General features: G+C 41.2%; 1 protein-coding gene across 1 annotated transcript in view; it reads right to left on the bottom strand.

Moving 5' to 3' along the window:
• Positions 1-1,722: 1,722 nt before the first annotated feature.
• Positions 1,723-26,062, bottom strand: part of ddb1 (damage-specific DNA binding protein 1) — a 38,442-nt gene continuing 14,102 nt past the window's right edge. The window contains exons 13-27 of the mRNA XM_035153276.2: positions 25,795-25,973; positions 22,813-22,976; positions 20,514-20,621; positions 18,659-18,866; positions 18,313-18,408; positions 17,522-17,633; positions 16,434-16,557; positions 14,267-14,431; positions 13,631-13,725; positions 10,397-10,567; positions 8,919-9,028; positions 8,074-8,243; positions 4,660-4,762; positions 3,650-3,773; positions 1,723-2,422 (exon numbers count right to left, since the gene is read on the bottom strand). Of these exons, the coding sequence (XP_035009167.1) occupies positions 2,339-2,422; positions 3,650-3,773; positions 4,660-4,762; positions 8,074-8,243; positions 8,919-9,028; positions 10,397-10,567; positions 13,631-13,725; positions 14,267-14,431; positions 16,434-16,557; positions 17,522-17,633; positions 18,313-18,408; positions 18,659-18,866; positions 20,514-20,621; positions 22,813-22,976; positions 25,795-25,973 (2,013 nt within the window). The 3' untranslated portion in view covers positions 1,723-2,338. The remainder of the gene's footprint in view (positions 2,423-3,649; positions 3,774-4,659; positions 4,763-8,073; positions 8,244-8,918; positions 9,029-10,396; positions 10,568-13,630; positions 13,726-14,266; positions 14,432-16,433; positions 16,558-17,521; positions 17,634-18,312; positions 18,409-18,658; positions 18,867-20,513; positions 20,622-22,812; positions 22,977-25,794; positions 25,974-26,062) is intronic.

Below are 26,062 nucleotides of genomic sequence, written 5' to 3'. Positions count from 1 at the left end.
GACATTAATGAGGTGCCTGGGAAAAACAATGCTCGGCAACCGTCAGCATTTTCGAGCCGGTCTGACAGGGAAACCGGGAGGAAACCCCACGTGTTTAATATGCATACACGCTGATTAACTGACACAGATATTTAGAGCTTCATTTTCATTCCATGTCCTCTGGTGTGAGTGTGTGAGATAGATTCATTAGGGCTGCATCGGGCTGGGGATCGACTCAAAGACCAGGATGTTGTTTTTATAGGATAAACAAGGTCAACACCAGTGATTGTAGAGTCGTTTTAATGCATTTAATGGTGACACGTGGATAGTAAATGAGTTAAATCTGTGTCTACATGTACAAAGTTGGCCTGAGTAAAGAGGATTTATATACTGAACTACAGTTTAAATGCTCAGCGATGCTCAAAATACCTGAAGCAGTTTAGATCCAACAAGGGCTGCAAATGATTTTCTTATTATCAATGAATCTTCTAATCCTTTGAGACACGGAGGAGGTTGTTTTTTCATGGTCACTCAGCAGAATCACTGTTAAACCTGTTACTTCCATGACAGTTTATAAGAGGTGGAGCAGGACCCGAGGAAGAACACGTGTCCCAGCAACTCTGGGATTCGTTTTTAGTTTTTCACTTACACGCTGAGATGTGGGCATTAACACCATTCTATTTTTTTAATGCTTTCATGAATGTGTTTAAAATTCTCGATTTGTTTTTAAACTATGAAATGGATTAAAACGCGAAGCAAACATTTCTGTGACATTATTCTATCCATAAAGATTAAAGATGTGTTGATTTGTACATCTGAGCATGAATCAAAATGGAAAATTACATCAAACGCAGTATTTGATTTGATCCTTTTAGGCAATTTGATCCTGATATGATGAATAGATTCAGCATTAATGAAGATTAAAATGAAAATGAAAACATTTTTCGGGGATAAATGTTTCTTTCTGTCATGTTGCTCGTGTTGTCTGATCGAAACTCAAAGATATTTAACTTAACAACCCAGAGGACCAATAAACCCAGTAAATATTCACATTATTGAGCATTTACAATGTTCACCATCTTGGTTTTAAGTAATTATCATGTGTTTTTTAAGCATTGGACAAAGAATTAAAAACCTGATGATGGCATAAGGTGAAAGATTCAAGTTATTATAATTCATCCTCTGAAGGGTGCTCGGTGAGAACAGATCTTCATCAAGCCAAACACCAGAACTCTTTAAAGAAAGTGAAATTCCTCTACACACACACATTCAGCTCCCCTCCAAAATGTAATGGGTTCTTCTTTGGGTCATAACCCACACGTCCACAAAGTTTCACAGAAGTTAGTTGTGTATTTTTTGAGTAACGCTGCGGGCAAAGCAAATGGAAATGAAAACCACCTCACACAGTGGCATGGGCTGAAATTCAGATGATCATCAAAGTCAGTAGGATTCATCTGGGATCTATGAATATGTTAGATGTTGAAATTTAAATATTCAGAAGATCGATAAATTCATCAGGATTTATGAGATGAATATCTGCTGAAATTTTTTTATTGCAATCCATAAATATTTGTTGAAAGATTAAGAGGTAGACCAACTAACTGAACATGTTATAAATCCACTTCACTGAATCAGCAAAACCACACAAATTAAGTGACTTTTAAAACGTCCGTGAATAAAAGCAGAGGCGACTGGTTCTGACGGGAGTGAAGGTGGGAACAGAGACAAAGTGACACTCGGGTGTTTACCAGTACTAAAGCAAATTTATTAGAATAGACAAAGAAAACATCACACAGACAAAATAGCTATAAATCTACAATTTCCTCAATTTGTTTCTCAGACGTGTGTTTCACTCCAGACTTCAACAATAACTTGGGTGTCAGATTTAAACTGTGGGGGTGTCGAGGATTGTCGAACCTTTAACCTGCCAGTAACTGTCACAAATATACCAGGAGGATTTTACTGAGGAGAATCTCCACGTGGGGGTTTCTCTTTATTCCACACAGACGCAATCACACATACGCACACAAACTCCAACACACTCGGACCAATGTCTTGACTTTGGTCTTTCTGTTGTCCAAACAGGATTTTTACGCACTTCGCCTAGAGACTGTCGTCTGAATGAGGAGTGCTACACTCGTCGTCCAGCACCTTCAGGGTCTCAGCAGTCGACTTATCATTGAAGTCTGAAGGACGAACATGCACATACTGTTTATTTATAATTATTTACAAATCTGCAAAAAACACAATCCATTCTCTTTCGCGTCGTTTTTTTTGCAGAGACTTTGTCCTCGTGACTCTGCTCTCACTCAGCGGGTTGGGTGGGGTGGGGTTGATGGGGGTCCGGGTGGCAGTAACGTTAGTGGATCCTCGTCAGCTCCTCCACGATCTTAATGACCTCGTCCACTGTGGCCTCACGTTTCATGCCGCTGCCGTCATCGATCTGCAATCGAAACCAAACTATGAGCCTCCGCTGCCGAGACTGAGCCCAGCAGAGCTCACTTATGTCACATTACAGGAACGGATAAACAGGCACATGCACTAAAATGTGGTTTTCATTGTATTGATGTCATCAATATTCTGCAACTCAACGTGATGCAAACGAAGTAACTAAAGATAAAAACCCTTATTTTTTTGTTTTTATGGCGTCTTCAGTGAAGCTGCTGAGATTAGTCGATTAATCCGGTGAGTGTCTCTTTGTGCAGCAGCGGTGGAGCAGCTGCAGGTTCTGAGTCCAGCAGCAGCAGCTCTTTACTTCCTGCAGGTCACTTTCACACTTTCAGAGAGAAAAGCTGCCCGTTCCAAACAGGCAGCCTCAGAACGGACGATGCACTTATCTTCTCAAACATGAGATTCTGCTGCTTGTTGTCGTCTGAACAGTACATTTTAAATCTTTGAATTTTGGATTTGATCAGACAAAACAATTTGCCTGTTCTCATCAACCTTGAGCTTCAGGAAATGGAGATTTCTCACTGTTTTCTGATGATGTGCAGACAGTTGTTTTTTTTATAGCAAAACTCGAATAGAAAAGGGAATTTTCTTGGCAGAAGACTGGCTCAAATGTTTTGGATTGTCTTTTATCATCTGGTCCTGTCAGGGAAACACAGAATCGCCTTTGTTCCAGAGCTAAAAAGGGATTTTTTAAAATTGCAATTTGAGCAACGTGTGTGAAGACAGACTCAAAGCCGCATATAATTAATTGTTTACCTGCCAAAAGCTCTTTTGGCAGGTAAACAAAGAGCGGCGCCACCTGTTCTGCCGTGAAACTTGTGCCCTGTTCCCTCTCAGGAGCGACTCAGGAAAACTGTCCAATGTTGCTTTGAGTCAAAAATACAAATGTAAGCAGCAGTTTTACATCACCTCTTCACCAGATGCTCCAGTTGCTCTAAAAACAAGCTTAGGCCTCCCTGTTAATAAACTAACTATTGTATTCGTGCCCATTACAGGTCAACACAGGCGGCAACAACAAGCTGGCCGTGGGAGCTGTTGAGCAAGCTGCCTTTAATGCCTGTTAAATAGGAGTATGAATCACTGTAGTGTTTGCACAATACTGAAAAGCCTTATTTCTTCTCATGAAAGCAGGATAAAGGAAAAGTGCAGCAAAAAAGACTAAATTCACATTTCAGCCGGTTCAAAATCGGTGCTGACGTGGATGAACACGAGCTCCTACCTGCAGAGTGCTGACGACCTCCTGCATCTTAGCCCGGCCGAGATCCAGGAAACTTTCAATCAGATCCCCGTCGATGAATCCCGTGGCCTGCTCCGTCTTCCGCTCGGTGTGGAAGGACCTCCAGGTGCAGCGCAGTCAAGGAAAATCAATACAAGGCAGCTGCTTCGCCCGAGGGTCGATCTTCAGGTACAATATCAAATATCTCACCTCGGGCGCAGCCAGCTAATATTCAGCGTGATGAAAAAGAGGTGTAATGAAAACAGCAGTGTGCCACACGGCTGGTGTAGTATAATAGTGAGATGAAATACAGCACTGGCTCTGCTGGAAACAGGTTTTTAAACTGCAGCTTAACAAGATTAGATTGAAAAATATAGTGTATATTTGAAACCTATTAATAAAACATGTCCAGTACGAACCACTTCTAACCTATTTGGACTGTAAGTGCAATCAAACCTCTAGTTGTCCAATTAATTCTGCTTCTCAGGTTTGAAATCAAAACCATCATTAAAATATTACAGACTTTTTCTGTATAAAATATAAGATATATAAAATCTTGTGAAATTATTTTACCTCACCTCTATTTAACATCGACTGTAGTACTGGTACACGGATAGACTGTATATATAAAGATGGGCAATGCGTCTGCAATTCCTTCCACTATCCAGAACTTACAGTTTGGTCCATGTCCCATCCGATAACATGGAGGAGGCAGGACTTGTGAGCTATGCTGCAGCCAGCCACCAGGTGGCGATCAAGATGCTATGGACACTTATTTTCATAAGAGATTAAACGTTTAACCTCTAAAAGAGCAAATCATATCAGATCAGGTTGTAGAGTAAACACATAGAAACCAGTTCATACATGACACTTGCATCAAACTCCTTCAAAGCCAATTAAAGTGACTCCCATCACCTTTACTGTCTGGTTTACAGCCGACAGGACGACCCCGGTGGTCAGAGCCGGTCGCCTGCGACAGATGGCGAGCGTCCACATGTACATAACAAGGATATAAGCTGTGCTCGATCTTGCCCACGCTCTTGATGACCTTGTTGAGGCGGTTCTGCAGGTCCAGGAGGAGACTGTACCAGCCCTCGGACAGGGAGGTCACCAGACCTAACACACGCACACAGACACACACACACATTTATATCAGGCAACAGTGCAGCAGACGATAAACACTTTCTTGAGGAAAGGAAGTAGTGGAACTCACGAAACATGTACGATAAATAAATGAAAAGATCATTAGTGTGACTGCAATCCTTCTCATGCAGATTTCATGTTTGTATGCTGGCACTATGTCGGGAGTAAAGTAGCCTGATTTTTATACTTAATTATTCAGGGCCTTTCAAAATTGCTTTATTTTAGCGAGTGATTTCCCAGCATAATCGTGGAATCACAGAGCTTCGAGGGAGTAGCGTGCTTTCCTCTGCGCTAAAAACTCCAACGGCCGTGACAGTGAGTGCATTACTCTGATGCTCCGGGGAAATAATTTCCAGTGAAATTGACAGCACAAAGAGTTGCACTGAGTTTTAATGCAGAGCTCGTTTCACTGCACACGAAGCAGCAAAAGAGTTGGACTTTTGGGACAAACTGCCGGGAACAGTCAGGACGACGGTCGGGCTGCAACCGACAATCTTTTTTCATTATCACTGATTTTCTCGATTAATGGATTCAGTCGTTCGGTTCCATCGCCAAAAGTTGGATCTCGCATATTAGCTCATGTGTCCTCTTCTTCTGCAGCTGTTTAACGGCACATCATCGGAGAATTAGCGCCACTCGGTTATCGCAGGTTATCTTCCACATTCTTGTACATATTTTAAATCTAAATTAGCGGGTATACACAGTTGTCAGGTACACACGGTGCAGCATCAGTATCTAAACTGCCAAAATAAAGTGGAAGAACAATTTAGTGCGTTCACCCGGGTGTCTTGTTTCTATCCCTGCTGATCGGAGCCACAAACGATAAAAACCATGTAGACTACAGTCATTTGACCCGGGAGTGAATGCCAGTTATTCCATTCACATCGAAATTTGTTTTTTTGACCAGTGGAAAAGGCGACGGGTATTCAGTTGGTTGCAATCTGCACCTTTACCACTAGATGTCGCTAAATCCTACACAAGAACCCTTTAATTTGCATTATCTGTTGTTTTATCTCTTTTGCCAATATTCTCTCTATTACATATTGGCTTGTTTTGCACAGTCAACCGTCAAAATCCCAGAGATGATCGATCCGGAGTTTATTATATCAGGGAATTGTTTGAGAAGCTGTTTGTCATTTTTACATAAATAAATCATTTCATCAAGTAGCTCATCAAAATAATCGATTACTTGAATGATTGTTTCAGTTGTCAAGGATCGTAACTTATTTTAATAAATGACTCCGTTGTTCTTTTTTATTCTGTCATCAGTCAAAAGTACCTTGGTGCAAAGTATCGTGTGAATCAATTACCTGAATAAAGATGCATATGGTTGTTGGTAAGTTTTATCAGTATCGATTCATGATAGATTGTTTTCACAGTGCAACATTTAAGACAAGTTAAAAGTTCTGAGTTTGTGTAAAATGATTTTAAACCTTAGATGACATTCTTGTTTACTTCAACTCTTCTTCTAACAGGGTTGTTAAAAGTTTGTCAACTTCTTTTTAGGCACAATAATCATGTGACTTTACAGCTCCTCTTGAGAAACATCTAATCTATCTGACCATCAAACAAACGATAAGACTAGCCGGGCTATTTTTCCTTCATTATACACCGAAGACCATTTTGGTTTACGGGCTACTGCGGGAAGTTTTCACTGGACTGTGCGACAGTGGTTCTCATTTCCTGTTAAACTTCCCTCAGAGACTTTTTAAAGAATCGCAGAGGGCGTCGAGGTGATGCAATGTGCTGCTCGTCGGCGCTGTGGGAGCGCATGGGGTAATTTACTGCTGTGTCCAAATGATGCACACCGCCTGTTTTTCATCTCTGCCATCATTACTGCCAGGCTTTAAGTTACTAGTTTAAATCTGAGTAATGAGGTGAAAAACTGAGATGTCTCACTCTCTTGCAGAAATGGAAACATCAGTTTAGTATAAATGGTTTTGACAGAGGTTGGAGGTCTCTGTGCTGCTGTCAGATGGTTATTGGAAAAGCTTGAAATGAGAACTGTGTGTTATAATTCATTGATTTGTCATAGTGGATATAATCTTAATTCTCATATTTATCTTTGCTTTCCTGCATTAAATGAACAAATAGTAACATTTTCATGAGTTTTTAAACTAGATTTTATTGTATACATATGTTTGTTTTTACTATAAAGCGGTTTTGTCACTGGGAACTGATTACTGGGTTTACTCTTTTCTGCCAAAACTAAAACAAAAGTGTTCACAGCGATGTCAGTGGATTACCCTGAGCTGCAGGGACAATGCAGTAATTTTTCAATTCCAAACACTTTTCAGCTGCACAAAGTAAATGAGCATCTTCACTGAATCAAGTTGCAGGCAGAAGTCTCACTTGTGTATATCACAAAACAAAGAGCTCAGAAATAAAACTGTCTGTGCGGCTCGATGCTATTAGAGTTGAATGGAATTGGATGAAGGAGCCCTGGAGGAGAGAATCCAGGGCCAATACAAAAAATGAAGAATTTAAAAGGAATAGCAAGACTTTTTGAAAACAAGATAAAAAGAGTGAATGGTTCTCAGTTAGCTCAGCTGATGTTTCAACAAGTTCAATTTAAGACTTTTCAAGACCAAAAAGAAGGAATTTACAGACCGAAGAATATCAGAGTCCCAGAATTACTTAACACCCATAATTGAATAAAAGGTAAAGTAGCCAGATGGAGAAACCCCTCAGAACACCACGTTATCTGACAAACTACAGAGACAGTAGGTATCCACAGTCTTAAATTCCTACTTGACTGAAGTTATCAGCTCCACGTTGGGCTTGTTTCAAGTTTTATTACAGATAAAGAACAATGGAGACATTAGAAAACTGAATAATAATATAATCAAGACCTACCTAAACATAAGAATTAGTATTTTAACATATTTAAGACACTTTGAGGCCTACAATTCTGATTATTAGATTTTTTGGGTTGTTATTAAATAAACTGACATGTTACTTATTGATTGTTTAAGGTGCTACAAGATGTTGTCAGCTTTTGATAGAGATAAGCTGACCAGTTTCTCCCGAAGCACTAAATAAGCATGTTTCCCAAATGATCCAATAGCTCATGGTTTGAGGTGTAACACAGCGAGGGTTCACCTGCAGCAATATTTTGTGCTTTGTGTGTTTGTGTGTGTGTGTGTGTGTGTGTGTGTGTGTGTGTGTGTGTGTGTGTGTGTGTGTGTGTGTGTGTGTGTGTGTGTGTGTGTGTGTGTGTGTGTGTGTGTGTGTGTGTGTGTATATAAATGCTTGTGTGAGTGTTAAATTGTCCGTGCTCCTACCAATCATGCCGTTAACGGTGCCAAAGAGCACAGAGCCCTGGGTGGGCGTGGAGCTCTCTCCCAGGTTCTGCAGCACCAGTGAGCCGTGGCAGAAGACATTGACAAACTCCCCGAGGTGGAAGACCCCCACCTCCTGCAGGTGCTGCCGCTCCTCATCTGTGGTGGCAGCGCTGGGAGGAAAATATGGGAGAGATGAAGGGGAGGAATTACAAAAATGTTGGTGGTAGAAGTGTAAAAACAAAGAGAAAAAGATGTCAAAAGGAAGGGTAAGGAAATGTTGGGGGCAGGGGCGATCGATTTGGCAAAAGAAAAACCAAGAGGGCCAAAGATATGAGAGCCGTTGGTAAAGGTCAAGGAATGATGGAGAGGTAATGGATAAAAGGGTGAAGAACAGTGGAGAGAAACAAGAAGAGAGATGTGATACAAAACTAAAGGTCAAAAGCATTGAGTGGTCCAACCTGACATATTAGGCGCATAATAAGTGGTGGCATAAATGTAATACACTCACTTTCAGGCCACATCTCTTCCTTGAAATCAACATTTGTGTGATAACCGTGACGAAAATGAGAAATGCAGCACGGCTGACTCATGATTTCCAAAACAAATGCAAGGACAATGCTGTTGCATCACATTAGTATCAAAGATGCGGCTCTTATAAAGTATCATGGGAGTCAGTGTGGCCTCCTAATGACCCAATGCGGATTTGAGTGGATGAACGTTGAAGGTTATTTTGAAGCCTTCTGTTCTCTCGGCTCTGGAGGAGCAGCTCCGGGGAGCATAATGATTATGGGAAAGGTTGAATGACCTCAGTTTTTCTTTACTTTAAGATAAGAGGTTCTGCTTACCTGTCCTTCTGGCACACAAACAGGTTGAAGGCGTTCTCGGCCCCCAGGAAGTTGTCATCATCCAGGATCTCGACTGCGCTCATCCAGTTGGGATTGAAGTCACGAGCAATCTGAGCAACAGAAAAACGAACATGGTGTGTTTTTGTGGACACAGCTGCACGTTTATGCAAAGCTTAACTAACCACTGGTTACTGACTCCAGCTTCATACTGGGATTTACCCCACTGATGAGACGGGGATCAATCTTTTCATCTAACTAATGAATTAATGTGTTTTCCAAATGCCCAACTCAACCTGTAACCGTGTTTTGAGTTATGCAGGAGAAGCAGAGAAAACCTGTAAACACAACCCTGACATATTACAACCATGTTAAGCTCTAACAGTGAACTTGATTACACCCTGTTCTTTATTTACCTACATTAGCATTTTAAGAAATTCGATTTTTGGCCTCTTTTCAGTCTCCCGAAGGGAAATATCAGCTCTGCTCAGCAGCCACTCGCTTAAACAAGTCTGTCATTTGGTGCCGGCCAGGTAGCATGAAACAGATTTTCAGAGTTATTTTGCTGCAAACAGCCGCATGCTGCGTCTGGGAAAACCCGCTGATGAGAGCAGAGTGGATGAACTAAAACAGTAAAGCTGCAGGCTGGAAAACCAAAACACTGTTCTGAGAGATTCTCCAACGCCCCACAGAGCTGAGATGAACCAATACAGATATGGGTTGAGAAAAATCTGTGGGTTTGTCAGAATGAGGAGGATCCATCAGCGATGCAATAAATATTCATTACAGCTGCTTTTTTGGGAAAATAATGGTTTGAAATGTATGAATAAGGCAATTTCAATGGTTAAAGGTTTAAAAGGAAAAATATGAGGCTTGTGCGGTTTTTCTTTCATCTAGTACTTTACATTCATGAATGTAAAAGATCTGCAGAGTTAAAAGTCTGAAGTCTGTGGTAAAGGGAGCTCCTCTTCCCCACAGGAACCACTGAAGCTTCAGCCGATATTATACCCAGTATGAGGAAAGTGATGTTTTCTCAATATTAGAGCATGTAAACCTTTATTAAGTCACAACCAACGTTAGAATTATGAACCTGAATACGAACAGAATATGTCTCCTTTGAAAAAGGAAAAAAATAAAGCCTGTTCTCCCTCTATATTGATTATTGTGCTCTCTCACACAATGAGCACAGCTGCACAGCAGGAGTTCAGCCAGTGTGCGGACCCGTCAAATCGCTTCATCTCTGCAAATCAATTTTACACTCGGCTCATCAAAAGGATGAGATGTAGAGTATATGTCAGGTGCAACACTGAGGGAAAATATTCATGCACCAAATACAAGTTGCAACGTGTTAGTGTGGATAAAAACACCAAACACCAGCTTTGTTTGTGTTTTTAATTCCTTCCTGTCGAGAGCAAACGGAAACTAGGCTCAACTTGTTAAACCTCTGGGATTCTTTCGTTTCCGCCTCCTTCACATCTCACCTCTTCAAAGTTTCCCTCCATGGGTTTGTACGCCAGCAGCAGGACGGACCTCATCAGGTCTCCCACCAGGATGAAATCCCCCTTGGTTTTCAGGTACAGGGCCATGATGTTGTTGTAGTGGTTGCACTCCGTCCTCAGCTCCTTCTCGGCCGTCCACTCGTACAACCGCACCTGAAACAAACCGTCGAGGTGAGAAATTGTTTAAGAGCAATTAGCTCTGGCACAATTGGATGAATGGGCACCGGGCGTTTTACTTTTCATCACTTCTGGATATGATCCGCCTCAGAGAGCGTGAGGCGCTGATTAAAAAAATCCCAGTTATTGGACGTCACACTGCATGAACACTTAACGGCTAATTACACTTGCACTGTTTGACAATTTCAAAGAAAGGGTTGTAGGGTGGATGAATGATAGAGAGGGGGGGGGACTCTGGATATAATGACTTTTTATTTGACATCATGAAGTCATGTGGGCTCAGCAATGTTAAATGTGCTTTAAGGTAAGCAGAAGAAATAAGACCTGATGGAGTTCAGTTGGTCTCTTTCAGAGGGCGATCGTCTCAATGTGGTATGTCATGTAATGGGCCCTTCACCTTTAATCATTTCTTCATATGGCTTTGACATTTTTAGTCTTTGATTTTCTTACAATTTTTTCCACCAAATGTTCTTCTGACACTTCATTGTTTTATTGTTTACGTTCCATCTTTTCTTTGTTCTCGTATTCCGTTTTATTTCTTCATCTTAATCCCTTTCATGTGAAGCACTTTGGGCTAAATCTTTGCACAGTGCTGCACAAAACAAATGTTTGTTGTTGTTTTTTTAATAATACTTAAAAGGGAGAATCCTGCCTGTATTACATATTTATCTACTCCAGATCTTTGATTCTTAGTTCTTGAATTAATTACTTCCAACCACGGTGGTTAAACATTAAAAGTTGGGATGGATCCAAGATTTTCTTTTCCACTTTCTTCAAGACATTACGTGTTTTGACATTGTCACGGATTTCCCAGGGAATAATTTATGGATCTTGATGAAAAATCTATTTAGGGAACTGATCTGTGATTGTGTGAAATTTGGTGCAGCTTAATTGAATTGAAGGGAAACGTGTGACCCCATCTTCTTACTTTTACCATCAGCACCTGCTGCTGAAGATAAAGTGGAACCTCCTGAACCGTTTAAAGACCTGGAAAACATTAGGTAATTTTGTGGCCTAATTATAACATCTATATCCTCCCCAAAGTAAAATAAATAGAGACTAGAATCAGATCCAGATCAATCCTGACTCACGATGCTCCCTGGTTGACGCACGGGACAGAGTGTGACATGATATTAAGCGTAATATGTAACTTCATCCTTCAAAAATACCTAGTTTGATGACTAATGAAGCAGCGTGGGATCATGGGAGTTCTTGTCTTCACCACCATTGCCAATGAAATCTACCTGACATGACTCAGTTTTCACAGATGAGGTCATTGCACTCAGAATAGTTCCCAAGCCTTTCCAGGAGTTTAAACAAGCAACAGTGATGAAGTTAACCATTTACAGCCAAGAAAATGTCAGCGTGTCCAGTCGATGAATTTACTGACAAGTAAATTATGAAGTCGTTTCACAAGTGACTAATGTCACAGCTTTGCACCGAGCTGCATGATGGTCTCCTGAGGCTGCTGTCAAGGGGGAAAATTGAAATCACCTCCATGATGGATTAGACCGCAACGATTGTGTAACTTTGCTGCGTCATAGTGAGTTTAGGTGGAGAAATTAGCTCCTTGAATAAAAGAAACTGACACAAAATAAAACTGCAAATTCTGTGACTGATGTTTTGAATTAAATATGTCATATGAGAAAATTGCTGCTTGTAGCCAAAAGTAATTTTAACATAATACTGTGGCGAGCTTTAAAGAAAGGAGGTGGTAGGAAGTGAACGCTGTGTGATGACTTGACGGAAACAGGAAACCCATGACTATTTGATTGTCGATATATTAAGATAAAGCCGCCTTTTCAAGCTTTTAATCCTTTTAATCTATATATAGCTCGATGTGGATGAGCGGAGCATTTCAGGACAGTAGGGGGGGGAGAAGCGGTTTCTTTTAAACTGTATGTCAAGTGATTTCACACAGCAATCCATACAGAATAAATCTATTTACGTATTGGACTTTGAATTGACAGAGGAGGCACTTTTCTTCCTCAGCAGATCACATGCTTCTTAAGAAATCAAAGAAAAGGAAAGTTGAAGCAGACAAGTCATCCGGAGGTTGACTCACTGATGAGAAGAAATAAAAAACAGAGTATGAAACTAAAAGAGAATTTCTACTGGACCAGACTCTGTAATGGTCGAGGAAATTGATAGAAATGAGAAGAGAAACAGAAAAAGAGAGAATATAACGTCTGGATTCAGGTGAAAATGACATTATCTGAATCCAAACTATGAGAAATAATTATTTGGCCGATAAAATGTCAGGAAAAGGAAAGAAAGAAATGCTGGTCACGGTCCCTTCAGAGCCAAATGTGACATTTTAAATCAATTAGTCACACACTCATATTAGAGGGGAGGGAAAAACTATTTTCACTTGCTTCACAAATGGCTCCCAGAAAACTAGTTTCTTCTTCAATTCCAATGAGAAACTTGCTTTTAGCCTCCCGCTTGTTTAATTCAGGCACTTTCCTCTGTGTCATATTCACTCTCACTTGCTTTAACTTCATTAACCGCAGCAGCAACACGTTACCACTCAGTGCGTTATCTTTTATTAATGATATCACTTCTGTGGCCACCAAACAATCTGTCTTTCTTCACCTCCACCTGGCCCCTGGCGTTACCATTCGTCTGAGTGATCTGAGGACAGATTTGGGAGCTTTCAGACCTGAACTTAACAGCTGACCACTCAGGACAAATGGTAACACCAGGTCTTTTCAGGTGGAAAATGGAAAAGAAACGACGAGAGAGCTTCACTTAAAAGACACACTACATCGGGAACTTCCCAAGGGCTGAGAAGAAAGATTTTAAATTGTACTTACATTTCTTTATGTCTTTTTGACAGTGAGGTCTGCGGTAAAATATAGAATCTGACAGAGGAACTTAATTCAAAGTGCACCTGGAGGCTAATTTAATATTCAAGCTACATTTACTCTGCAGGAATTCTCACGTATTGCATATGAGCATGACTGCGGTTCAGTACAGTTAAAGCCAAGTGCTTTGTATGCCTTGCTGAGAACTCAGACCCCATCATGCACCACTTACTGTACTATTGATGCTGGCCAGCAGTTTGCCATTGAACTCCACCATAGAATACACAGCTCCTTTCACCTCCTTCTCAGCCACGGTCTGCAGCTTACCTGCAGGAAAGAAGAGCACATCGTCAGTCAGCGTGGAGTTAACATTCAGAGTGCTACACGCTCAGGGCCAAACTAAACCAGCACCTACGAGAATGGTGCATGGTGTGCTAGTCAACAGTTTTGAAAGAGATGTGGAGAAAATGAGTCGGTGAGGCATTCAGAGTAAGAAGCTGAGAATAAAAAGCCATGGGAGGACAATTTAAAGTCAAGCAATGTACCTGGAGTGGGACGTATGAAAAGAAATGAGGGGAATCAGGAGGGGTGAGAGGAGGAAAGTCTGATGAGAAGTGATAAGAAAATGATTAAGTGAGGGAGGAAGCAAGAGCAAGGTAGGACACAGTGTCCGTGAGTGGAAAAAAAAGAAGATAGAGACTGGGGGGGAGAAAATGAAACCAGGTGAAGGATAAAGAGAGCAAAGTAAAAGGAGCTGGATGAGAGGACAAACAGGACAAGATGGAGGAACAAGACAAGAAAAGTGCATTTGGGTTTTTGTTTGTTTGGGGAACACAGAGAGAGCTAAAGGAGAAGCCAGGATACTGACCATCGGTGTAGTGGAAGACGATGATGCGTCCCTGCTTGGGCTCGGCCTCCTCTGGGTACACCATGGCGGTGCCGACGATAAAATACACTGACGGGTCTTTTCCCAGACGGCATGACACCATGCTGAGGGCATACTCGCTGGGGAGGAACTGATGGGCATGGAGAACTGATGGAGATACAAAACACAAATCCCTCAGGAAACTGAATGCGAGAGCAGAACAATGCATCGCCCTGTTAATCAGCTGGTGCTTATTTTTTCACGACTGTCCTTCGGCTTTTAGTTGTAAAAAGAGGACTCTGGTTTATTACAGCTGGAGTCTGCTTGTCTGGGAACACGGGGACATTGCTACATCACAATCTGGCCGGTCAAACATGAAACAACACGTGTGGTCACATACACAGATATATTATCTGAACCACTTCATTTAGAGGTAGAAAACAAGAGTATAAGGAGATGACATACACACCCCCCCCTCCCCCCATGCTCCCACAAAACCTGACAGAGCAGATAATTGGGTGCCATCACATTTACCTGAAGTCGTAATATTTCTCTCATTAAATGAAAATATCTAAAAAGGCTCCACTTTGCTGTCTGGATAATAATTGTAAAGTTTCACGGAGAAAATCCAAATGGGTTTTGAAGTTTTGATCCGGAAATGAGATTATTACAGACGGACGGCCGCACAAACGAACGCACTGATCATTATTTCAGGCCCCAGACATTGTCTGTCAGGCTGTAAAATGGAAGGACACCTGAAATGTCGATAAAAAACCCTTAATTGCACAAGAAAGTGAAAGAACTCCAGAGCGTATCACACATCGGAGTTGAACCCAGGACTCTGGTTGTCAACTGTGAGGAAGATCTACGATGTAAAGTTTGCATAACAATTTGAGAATGTGCATTTATTTTATCTTCCAAACAACATGGAGCCAACATGGAGGTTGGTTTATCATCGTTTATGCATCTGTGACTGCTTCTGAACTTGGCAGACGTTATGCTGCAGAAAGATGATGTAACAAACTGGAATTATCCACGTTCTACATTCTTAGTATACAGACAAAAGGTGTTTTTTGGTGTGTTTGTTGTATTGCGCCTAATTAGGTCGACACAACATTGTTGTTTATTTATCTCTTTCACTCTCCAGTTCATTTTACTGCATCTGTCCAGAGGCACCTTCCATTATTATCACTGGTTTAAATAATTTTTTATCCCAGGCACTTGGGCTTAAGCAAGAATAAACTCCAGGGTAAGGTAGAGTAATAAATCACATGTTCCTTAACATCAAGGCATGCACATAATGATGAATCCATTAACACATCATTTACATAGCCTTACATTGATCATAAAGCACCTGGAGAATGGAAAGAATTGAAAATCCTGTGACTGACACGTCAGATGACAATTCTGAAGGAACTGCTCAGAAATAACGGACAGATTCAAGTGTAGTAACTGTTTCCAGTATTTTTTTTTAACGTTAAATAGCTCAATATCAACCGGAAACCGTGACCCTGGTTCAAAAAGCAGAAGCTTCACCTACCACATTATAATATATACATATGTGACTGATTAAAATCTAACTGCATCTACACGAGAAGGTTATCTGATCGCACACTGATGAACTGGAGTCGGCCGTGGACACAATGTGCTGAACCAGTCCCTTATTTACATAGTATTAACATATAACATACCCTAATTTATGCAGGTGTGGCAACTGCGGGAATTTTTTTTAAATTAAGGCTTTGGCGCAGCAAAATCTGCAATGCAAAACAGAACGGAGCAAAGAGCTGCCACATGCAGGGGAAGTGGTTTGTGTGATGGCCAAAGCATTTAATCACGGAATTATTGCATAAAGAGCCAGAGTTTATTTTAGAAATTAACTAATAATGTCAACAGCTTTATAAACAGAAAGTGCTAAAATAACTTTAAATGAGGCATGAGATTAAATCAAGGAAAGACACAGATAAATGTAAGTGTGCACATATTTTTAAGATCAGATCTTAACGTAGGAAAGCTTGATGAATTAGTGTTGGGACCGGGCTGTGGAAAGACTTTTCTACACTGACCTAGTTTTTCTCCAAACTGAGCACATTATTTTACCATCAGCCGCCCCATATGAAAGCACCAGCTTTGGGAGATCAAATGGAAACTGTACATCTAGCTGTCTCACCTTCAAAGGTGTGCTGATCCACCACTAGCAGACTGTGGACCTCCACCTCTTCACCAAAGGAGGTCTCGTGGGGAGAGGTGCTGCTGGGGAAGAGCTTGCTGGAGCTCACGCTGCTGGAGAGAGCCTGGAAGGATGTGGATTCATGAGCAGGAGCAAAAGTAAAGAACTAATACAGAGAAAGCTAATAAAGGCTTTGGAGAACATTCAAAATTGATTTCTGAGTCAGTTCGACAGCGCTGTCAGAACCGTCTGTAGCAGCAGATGTGCCGAATTTAAAAACAGTGAAAGGTTTTTCTGGCCATCACGTGTGAGAGGTGTCATCTTTACAAAGCCGAGCTGCTGATGCAGTAAATACAAACACAGAGTACACACCCGTCTCTTTGGGGACACCACAGTGCCAAGCTAAGTGAGCACTCCACATGCTGTCACTACAAATCTGGCTGAAATGACTTTTTGATTGGCTCCTCAAGCGTGAATCTTCCTTAAATGTTCGTCCCACTATTCTGACTTGGCAGCTGAAACTTTATTAACTGTGTCTCTTGGAAACAAATCAAACAATTTGTTTAATGTTATTTGAGTTTGATTTGAACACTGGCAACAGCTAAATGCAGCTCCAGCAGGTATAGCACTTATAAAATGGGTTTACTCTGTCTTCGTTTATTGCACCTTCGTGTCTCTGGAGTGACACCGAAACAAAAAGAATACATATATTGTATATTCTTTAACTATGATTAAACTTTTTATAATAAATAATATTTAGGGGGGTTTATAACGAAACCAAAATAGAAAACTTAATTTACATTAATAAGGGTTAAATTAATATACTCTTCTTTTATAAAATACTCTTATTTACAAAATACAATCAAATTAAATAATCGAATTATCAACAGGATGAACTAAATTCTGTTTTATGAAGTCCAGCCCCACTAAACCTGCTCGGTGTCTAACAGGACATTTGTTTTCCTGACAAAGCCCCAGTCTTAGACTATAAATAAAGTTTTCAGTCAGCATGCCTGGTTAGATAAGAGTGCAAAACAAACAAGCCCTTGGGTGTTTTATTGTCTGAGCACAACATGGAGCAACGGTACCTGAGTGCTCGCACTGGGGCGCACGGCAGATGTGGTGCCGCTCACATCCTGAATCTCCACCCTGCTGGACAGAACTCCAAAACACTGGGAAACCTCCTGGTAGCAGATCCGCCTGGTGGGATGTTCGCAGACGGAGAGAGAAACAAGAGGAGTGAGAACAAGCTGAGGGGAAGATGCTGGTTAACATGATAAGAGCAAAAGGGCTCAGAAAAAAGTTCCCTGAGAGACTGCTGTCTGTGTTTCGACTGGAAAACACAATAATCCAGTGTTTTCAGCACAGATTTCCACACAGACTTCACTGGGTGGGCCGTCCAGGTATATTCACTGAACCTTTTTTACATTTTTTACTTTTATTTTTTGTTGAATCTGTTCGAGAGGACAACCATCAGTGAACTAGAGGTCAAACTCTCATCGCTTTACACCACATGTGTCAGTTTGTTTTTATTGCGAGACAGTTTTACTGATGATCGCACAAGCTCTGAAGAGAAACACAGAGAGAGAGGGAGTTCTCTGGTATCACGTTAGAGGACATGAGAATATATATTAGGATATTTCACAACATAGACCAGGTTAAGCAACGACCGAACCCCAGGTAGCTACGTGTAGAATCGAATTCTCTGGGAAACACTGTACTCAATGTTTTAATGTCTTGTCTGCCACTTGATAGACAAGCAGAGGGCAAGAAAAAAGATTCAACAGAACTGTAACAAAACGTGAACTAACAGGATATTTGTTTGGATGATGGGTGTGAAATGTTTATGTGAAGTTCACTTTCAAAGCAGAGAACTGACCTGGGAGACTCGTAGAGGGGAACAGTGCGGATGTGGAGTTTCTGAATCTCGTCGATGGTACCGATGGTCAGAGTGCTGTTGTTTGCCAGAGCCAGACTGTAAAATAAACATAAAACAAGATGAATTTACGCAGTGAAACAATACACAGCACTCCCAACGAATCAAAGAGAGGGTGATTGTTTGTATTTTATAATCAACACGTTGGAACCGACCGCTTCTGCTGGTAGATCAAAACAAAAGAAAGTGGCTACAGACTTCTCACAGCACAGTTTAGTGCAGCCTCATTGTTTTTCTGTAAGACTGAGACTGACAAATATGCACAAGCGGGACATGTTCTGCTGCCGACCTGTCAGGATAGCCCTCAGAGTTGAGTGGGCACATGTAGTTGACCTCCTTCAGGTTGACGTTGGAGAAGACGAGCTTGTGGTTGGAGGAGTAGATGACGGTGGGTCGGTCGGAGCAGGCGAACACGTTGGAGGTCGACAGGGATCTGAAGGTCCTGAGCACTGTGGGCTGGGTGCCGAGGGTGACCTTCTTGCGCTCGCTCAGAGCACCTGGGGCGAAGGAAATGAGACGGCAACAAAAAGTTAAAATCCAGTTTGGAGAGTGGGCGTTCCAATCAGGGTCAAAAGAGTCATATGCCAAGAACTATTTAGACAGAGTATTTTGTCCCAAAGCACACACACACACACACACACACACACACACACACACACACACACACACACACACACACACACACACACACACACACACACACACACACACACACACACACACACACACACACACACACACACACTATGAGCTGAACAAACCAAATCGATATTATAAGAATATGTATAAGCACACAATTTCCCTTTTGTGAGTCTTTCCTGTTATTGAGCCTAATGTTTACAGGGAACCTGACTGTCATAACATGACTCTGTTGTTCGATTATAGCATTATCCATGCTCCTGATTTGAGGTTTCTTTAACAGCCTGGAAATTAGAGCTGAGACCATTCGTCCATTAACCGTGATTGAAGGAAAATTAATCCGCAACTATTATGGCGATCAATCGACCCTTTAAGACATTTTCAGGCTCAATAACGAACGATTTCAATTGCGACAGTTTGCCAATTTTCGCTGTTTCTTTAGACAGAATAATAATTAAACAAAATAATGTCGAGCTGCACTCCAATGGGCTGTTTTGCTTTTGAAAACATGGCTGAATTTCACTCTTATATCTCATCACTTAGGTTAGGTGAGATTACAGCGACAGGAACAACAGGTACAGCACGTATGATGTCTTGATTTGAAAATGTTAGATATTCTGATTGGTAAAGAAAGTTCAAGTTGTGACTAATGTCTGGTTTATTCTACAAATATGGTGATGAATAGTTAACAGAAACTGATGTAAAGACATTGCCTGATAATGTTGGATAAAAGAGACGGTGCAAATATATGCTTCTATCTAAAAGTCAAAAGAGAGAAATTAAAGTCAGCACAGTGACAGTGCACCGTTGCACTAATGCAGCAGCCCACTGGGATGTGACCCAGTCATCCTGATGGTCAGCCTGAATATAGTTGAGCCCTTGAGTGTTTATTATCTGACCTCTGTGAGTTGAAAAGCCTGAAGACGAATTCAGAGGTTGTTCTAAACCAGACTCACTAGTTTTATGTCATGTTTCAGATGCTGTGTTTGTTTGATGACATCTAATATTATGTCTGCTTTACTTCCACATCCACTCTGTATAAGACACAAGCCCAGTTTTTAAAGGCTTAACCCTGGCAATTAACATGCCTGCATTTGGGAGCAAAGCATCTGCAGGAGCACTGAAGTGAGGAGTGTATCTGCTTTTCTGATTAGTTTAAATACCAACAGCCAGACTCGATGAACTCCTCCTTTAGCAGCATTTTCTAAAATCCTGCTTCTATTGTGTCTAAAATGTTCTGTTACGTGAAACTTGGCACACAGCATGTTTAAAACCATCAAAAATAAAAGAAAATACATACTCTTGTTCAACAAAGCTTGAATAAAGTGGTAAGCATGTACAGAATTGAAATCTGTACAGGTAGGATGAGGTTTCTTAATCAATAAAGCCGACTGTGACTTTGACGTTCTCAGACAGCTGCCTACAGCTCTGCCTTGAGACCCTTACCAGTGCGAGAAGTTTGAGAAGCTCTCTGATAAGCAGTGATGGTGATGTGAAGGACCTACCAGTCTGCAGGTCGAGACCAAAGTAGAAGAGCGCTCCGTCTCCCAGGGCACAGAGGAGGTAGTAGCTGCCTTCGAAGGTGGTCATTAGGATTGAACGAGGGATGATCTCTGAGGACACACGGACACACACACACAGTCGAGTGATTTATTTTTCCTGTACGCTGGAGTCGCAGGTTTGTGGATGAACACCCAAGTGATAAATGTCTGCAGCTAAGTTTCTGTCAGAAAAATCAATCGTGGTTATTGGCCTGACTGGATGGAAACTTATCTTTGGTTGAAAAAAATGAACATTTGAATGCTGCGGGGTAAATATAAAGTCTCCTGTCTTTTCCACTTCCCAAACATGGATTTCTCTCACTGCAGAATAATCACATCGAAGCTACATTGAGCTGTGATTAAGTGCCAGCTGTTCAGCACTGCTGTTGTTCGAAATGAGACGACTTTAAAATGTTTCCATGCAAACGTGGATCAATTATTTGAAATAATGGGCCCAAAAGGGTGAAATATAAACAAATGACTGTGTTATATTAAGAAAAGCATTCAGATAAACAATTAGAACCATGTGGAAGCTCTTGATTTGAAAGTTTCCTGTTCATAACCTATAAAAACTAAACTCTGCAGTCAGACTGTTCCTCCAGGGGGTTTGCAGAGTTTGTGCACCGAGTAGCTGTCAATCATACGCACTTGAAAAATAAGTGTGACACTGCAGGAGAGAGTGTGGAGATATTCTTCATGGGTGAAGCTTTCTAATTGGAAAGTAAGAGTCCTGCCTGTGCCAGTTCACCGTGTTATGAAACTTCCAGTGTCTCCAGTGACAGCTGACTTTTTCATAAGTTTAACCGAGTAAGTCCCCTCTTACATATTTAAAAACTTTAAGCTTGAATATTGCTCAAGAGTCTAAATGGTGCACTAAATGTGTCTGGGTTTGCAGCATCGTCCATGCTCAAGTACTCAACAAGTACATACTTTAAAGTGAGGTTCTTAGCGGGACATGTCGTTGGCATCTATAAACTGGAGATAAAATCCATTTTAGTTAGTGCTCAACTTTCATAGACTCGAATTTATATATTGGATAATTTAAGGGAATAGCTGCAGAGTCTGTCCAGTGCAAAAGGGGCAACAAACCTCAACTACCACAGCCTCCAGCTCAATTATTCACATTCATCCTTTTTTCAAGCAGCGCAAAAAAAACAAACTGTCATGTCTGTTTCTAGACTGTGAGGAAAAACAGAAAACAAAATATGTTGCCCCCTAAACAAAGCTAAGCTAAAAGCCTGCTCGATGCTTGATGTTAGATTAAATTAGTATTGATCTAATGCCCTGCAAGAAAGGGAGTGTTGAAAAATCCCTTTATTACTGGACTGGCTGCAAATAAATAAACAATTGCATTATTTTCCTAATGACAGATTTTTCAGTTTCTCCTGTTTCAACCCTCTGTCCAATTATGACGATTGTAAATGTCCCACCTTAACTGAAACAGCTTGGACAACTACTGATTAAATCAAAGGTAGAATTGATATTTTTAAACCGATCTTTACTGGCAGGACGTAGTAGCTGAATGGTGGAGGTGCGACCACATGGGAAAATCTTCCCAGAGTATTAGGTCACAGGATTCACTTTTGGGCAGCTGGTCAATTCCATGTGTGTCTCTCACCTACTCCCTGACCCAGTTTCCTGTCTCTCCTTTCTATCTAAGTAAAAGGCAAAAACGCCAGAAAACATACATTTAATAAAGCAAATTTTTACCAGATCTTTCTTAAATCTGTATTTTTAGTCCTATTTAAGGGTGTAGGGAGGGTTGTGTGAATTTTCTCCTCATGGATAGCGTTTTTTTGATCAGCCAACAAACCATTTTTGTTCAAAAAGCAACTCTTTGGAATCAAAAATCTGAATTACTGAGATTGATGATGATGATAAAAGCCAATTTTACAGAAACACAAACGGGGTTAAATTGTAAAAATCTGTTTCCTGTCTGCTTTCGTTTTAAATCTCGTATTTTCAGTTATTTTTTTCACAGATAAAGTGCCACACATCTCTCCAGGTCTGTCCTCAGCCTGTGGCTTATTGAAGGGTGAGTAACTGTGAAAAACTGAGATACGAGTTTCTTTTCTGGGTTTCTCAGGTTGTGAATCTCGGCTTTCATGCCTCTGTGAAGCAGAGATATTGTGTGTGCGCTGTCGAGTTGTAGAAAGAAACTTCAAATGGGCTGACATTATCTAGTTCCACCCATCTCTCTCTACAAGTCAGGAACAGCTTTCCTTTTCTCGAGTCAGTGCTCTCTACTGCTCATTTCTCTCACCTCCTCCCAGCATTTCCTTGTGCAGGGCTGTGAAGCAGGGGAGTTTGAGCACACGGGCTGAGATGTCCGTCCAGAGACCCACGGCGCACAGCGGTGACTCGGCGCCAGCCTCCCCCAGAGGGGTGATGTCCAGGCAGGCCACCTCGTGCTCCATCTCCGTGGTGCTGAGAACAGGCATCGAGGACGTGAGAAAAAACATTAGCAAGCTGTTCCTGCACATTGTGTGAACAAGATTGTACGACAAAGCTCGACACCTGTACGTGAGATGCAAATTGAGAATTACTCCACAGTCATCTGGTGAGTTGAGCTGTAAGTTCCCACCGTTCCCAGGAGACATTTCTATTTCCTACAAGACTGTGGGAAATTTCACAGTTTCATTTCTTCCCCTCATTTAATCGAAGCTGTGACTTTAGTTCTTGAACAACAGCTCCACTTGACGAATGCGACAATGATTAACAGCAGATTCTCTGTGCCTGTTCTGTTCGAGTGCTGCAATATTTTTCTTCTGTGGAGCAATTTGTGGACAAATGGCTGCATCCATCAATACTGTGGATGTAAGAGGTTTTCTGTGAAATCTGGATCAAACAATCATATTTTGAATTGTGTGACTCATTAATCTCGATATGCATATTCTTGTGTGGAGTATTAGCAATAATACAAATTATCCTGAATATTTATGTCTGATTATAAATACGAATACATGTTATTTTAGAGTGTGACAATGTAAATTAGGTCACAGACCCATTAAACTCTGGAGTGAATTCAGACAGACGGGCGAATCAAGGATTGTTTAAACTCTTTTTAACAAGGCGAGTATTTATTACCTGGAAAACACAAATTACTATCATCACATTATTTTATCCATAAATCGAGTTTCCAGGATATTTACATCAAAACATATATTGTGTAAATATAAAGTAACATAGAACCTAGAGGATTTTTATCCCGTTGGCTACTCAATAATTGATATATAATGTAAGAATAATCACTGTATGGTGTGTTGAGCTTGTACTTGCACTTTTAGGAAGTATTAGACGTAGAAGTATTTCAGCGAAGTAAACACCTTAAATCCAACTGTGACGTTCTGATATTTACTGACATCTGAGGCTTCCACACAAACCCGGCTCCTTATTGATGTAGGAACAACATTATTTCAAACACTTTGCACCTCATGAAGCTCTGGCTGCCATTTTTAGAAAGCTGTGTGCCTCTCTTAACAGGAAACAAACAAATTATTTTCATACCCTCGAGAAGTACTGTAAAAAATATTGGCTCGAGGCAGTTTTACTGTAAGAGTGACACAAACACAGTCACAAGGGTAAACCACAGCAGCAAGGTAAGTACGTTCCAGGAAAATAATACCACAAAAGTTTCTGAACAGTAAATGAATGTGTGATTAATTAGTTCTGTTGTGTATTCACGACTGTTCCCTGATGTATCGTGTTAACTTTGACAACTTGAGTTGAGTATTTGTTTCCCTGACATTAAGATTTAAGTCTCTGAAGTCGACTTTTGTTTTTCACTTTGAATTTAAGTTATAACTGGTTACTTCTACACTTTAGTCTTCATGCAAAGGGCATTTTTATTAAGGTCACAGCCCGGGGTTAATTGAAGGGATGATGATTATTCCTATTTACTCTGAAGCTTTTATAACCTCACTATCAAATTCACACAGACATGGTTGGCATTAAAAGAATAGTCCCGACGTTTAAGGGAATACATTCATTTGTTTTTGTAGAGTAAATACGCAGTTGCGGCCAAAAGCCCGTTTGTTTAGCTTGGCACAAAAACTGAAAACATGGGAGTCAGCTACTCTGACTCTCTCCAAAGGAAACAGAATTCACCAACCATCAAGTCTAAAGCTATAAAACAAAATAATTAACTGATTGTATTGTGTTTGTTCATCCGGACAGGACGACCACCGGTGTTTGTGCTAAGCTAGGCTAACCGTTCCCTCCAGCTTCACATTTCCCATGCAGACATTAGGGTGGTTTAAAACCTCTCATCGAAGTTGAGACAAGAAAGTGAATAAGCACTTTTCTCAAAACATCAAACCATCCCTTCAAAGCATGTGCATCTCTTATTTCATTGACATCCTGAATTCTTCCGTTTTATGAGCCTGTGCCCACTGCAGCCTCAGATTTCTGCTCTTGGCGAACAGGAGTGAAACCTGATGTGGTCGTTAACTGTTGAAGCCCATCAGCCTCAAGGCTTCGACGTGTTCATTCTGAGATGCTTTGCTGCTCTCTCTCACTGTTGAAGAGGTTACTCGGTTACCGTAGCCTTCCTGTCAGCGCCAACCTGTTTATATTCTTTCTCCTCTGACCTCTCTCGTCAACAAGGCATTTTTCATCCACAGAACTGTGGCTCAGAGGATGATTTTTTATTATTGGCACCATTCTGAGTAAACACTGGACTTTCATGCATGAAAATCCCAGCAGATGAGCCGTTCCAGAAATAATTTCCCCAAAAACACCTTGCCACAATCACTGGGATTCCTTTCTACATATTCTGATGTTTGGTCTGAACATTAACTGAAGCTCCGGATCTGGATCTGAATGAATTTACGCACTAAGCTGCTGTCACATGATAAAAACTATAAAAAGGGGGTTGAATTGATGCACTACATGTATTTATATATACTGTCATAAATCAGAAGCTCCATAAATCCACAGATAAGGAGGAGTGAAGTACAGCCTGAATTTATAATGCTGCTTTCTGAAATGCACTGAAGTCCGGACATTCTCCTGAAAATATCCAGAGGAGCTGGAAGTAAGAACGCAAATGTCAGTTGCTCTGGACATTCTCCAGAGTTTTTTCCTGCCAGCCTCCAAGTAAAATGTCCCGAGAATGACCCGGACAGTGTTCTTCGTGTGTGAAATGTGAAGACCCAATTTAGCAGACTTTTTTTTATTTCAGAGTTCATGTCTGAAAACAGCTTAAGCGATCTTGACAGCTGACCTTTCCTGTGTGTGTGTGTACCTGATCTGCTTGAGCTCCCCGGCCAGGATCTGCAGGTAGTAGAGGGCCCGTCCCACGGCGAGCACCACCTGTGTGTGGTTGCAGGCGGCCACGCTGATGTTCCTGCCCTGTGGCTCCTTCCACTCGCTCGCTAATGCCTTGCTGTCCTGGAGCACCAGGCGCACAGAGCCTGACGTGATCTGCACACACACAGTTTTCCCTTTAAAGATTATTTTTGCGGAGACTGGGAGTTAAAATAAGCTTCAAAGCAAATCCCACTGTTTATATG

This window comes from Hippoglossus stenolepis, chromosome 1 (assembly GCF_022539355.2).
Source record: "Hippoglossus stenolepis isolate QCI-W04-F060 chromosome 1, HSTE1.2, whole genome shotgun sequence".
NCBI lineage: Eukaryota > Metazoa > Chordata > Actinopteri > Pleuronectiformes > Pleuronectidae > Hippoglossus > Hippoglossus stenolepis.
The sequence above is the reverse complement of the archived record's forward strand: the minus strand, read 5'-3'. Positions and strand labels throughout refer to the sequence as shown.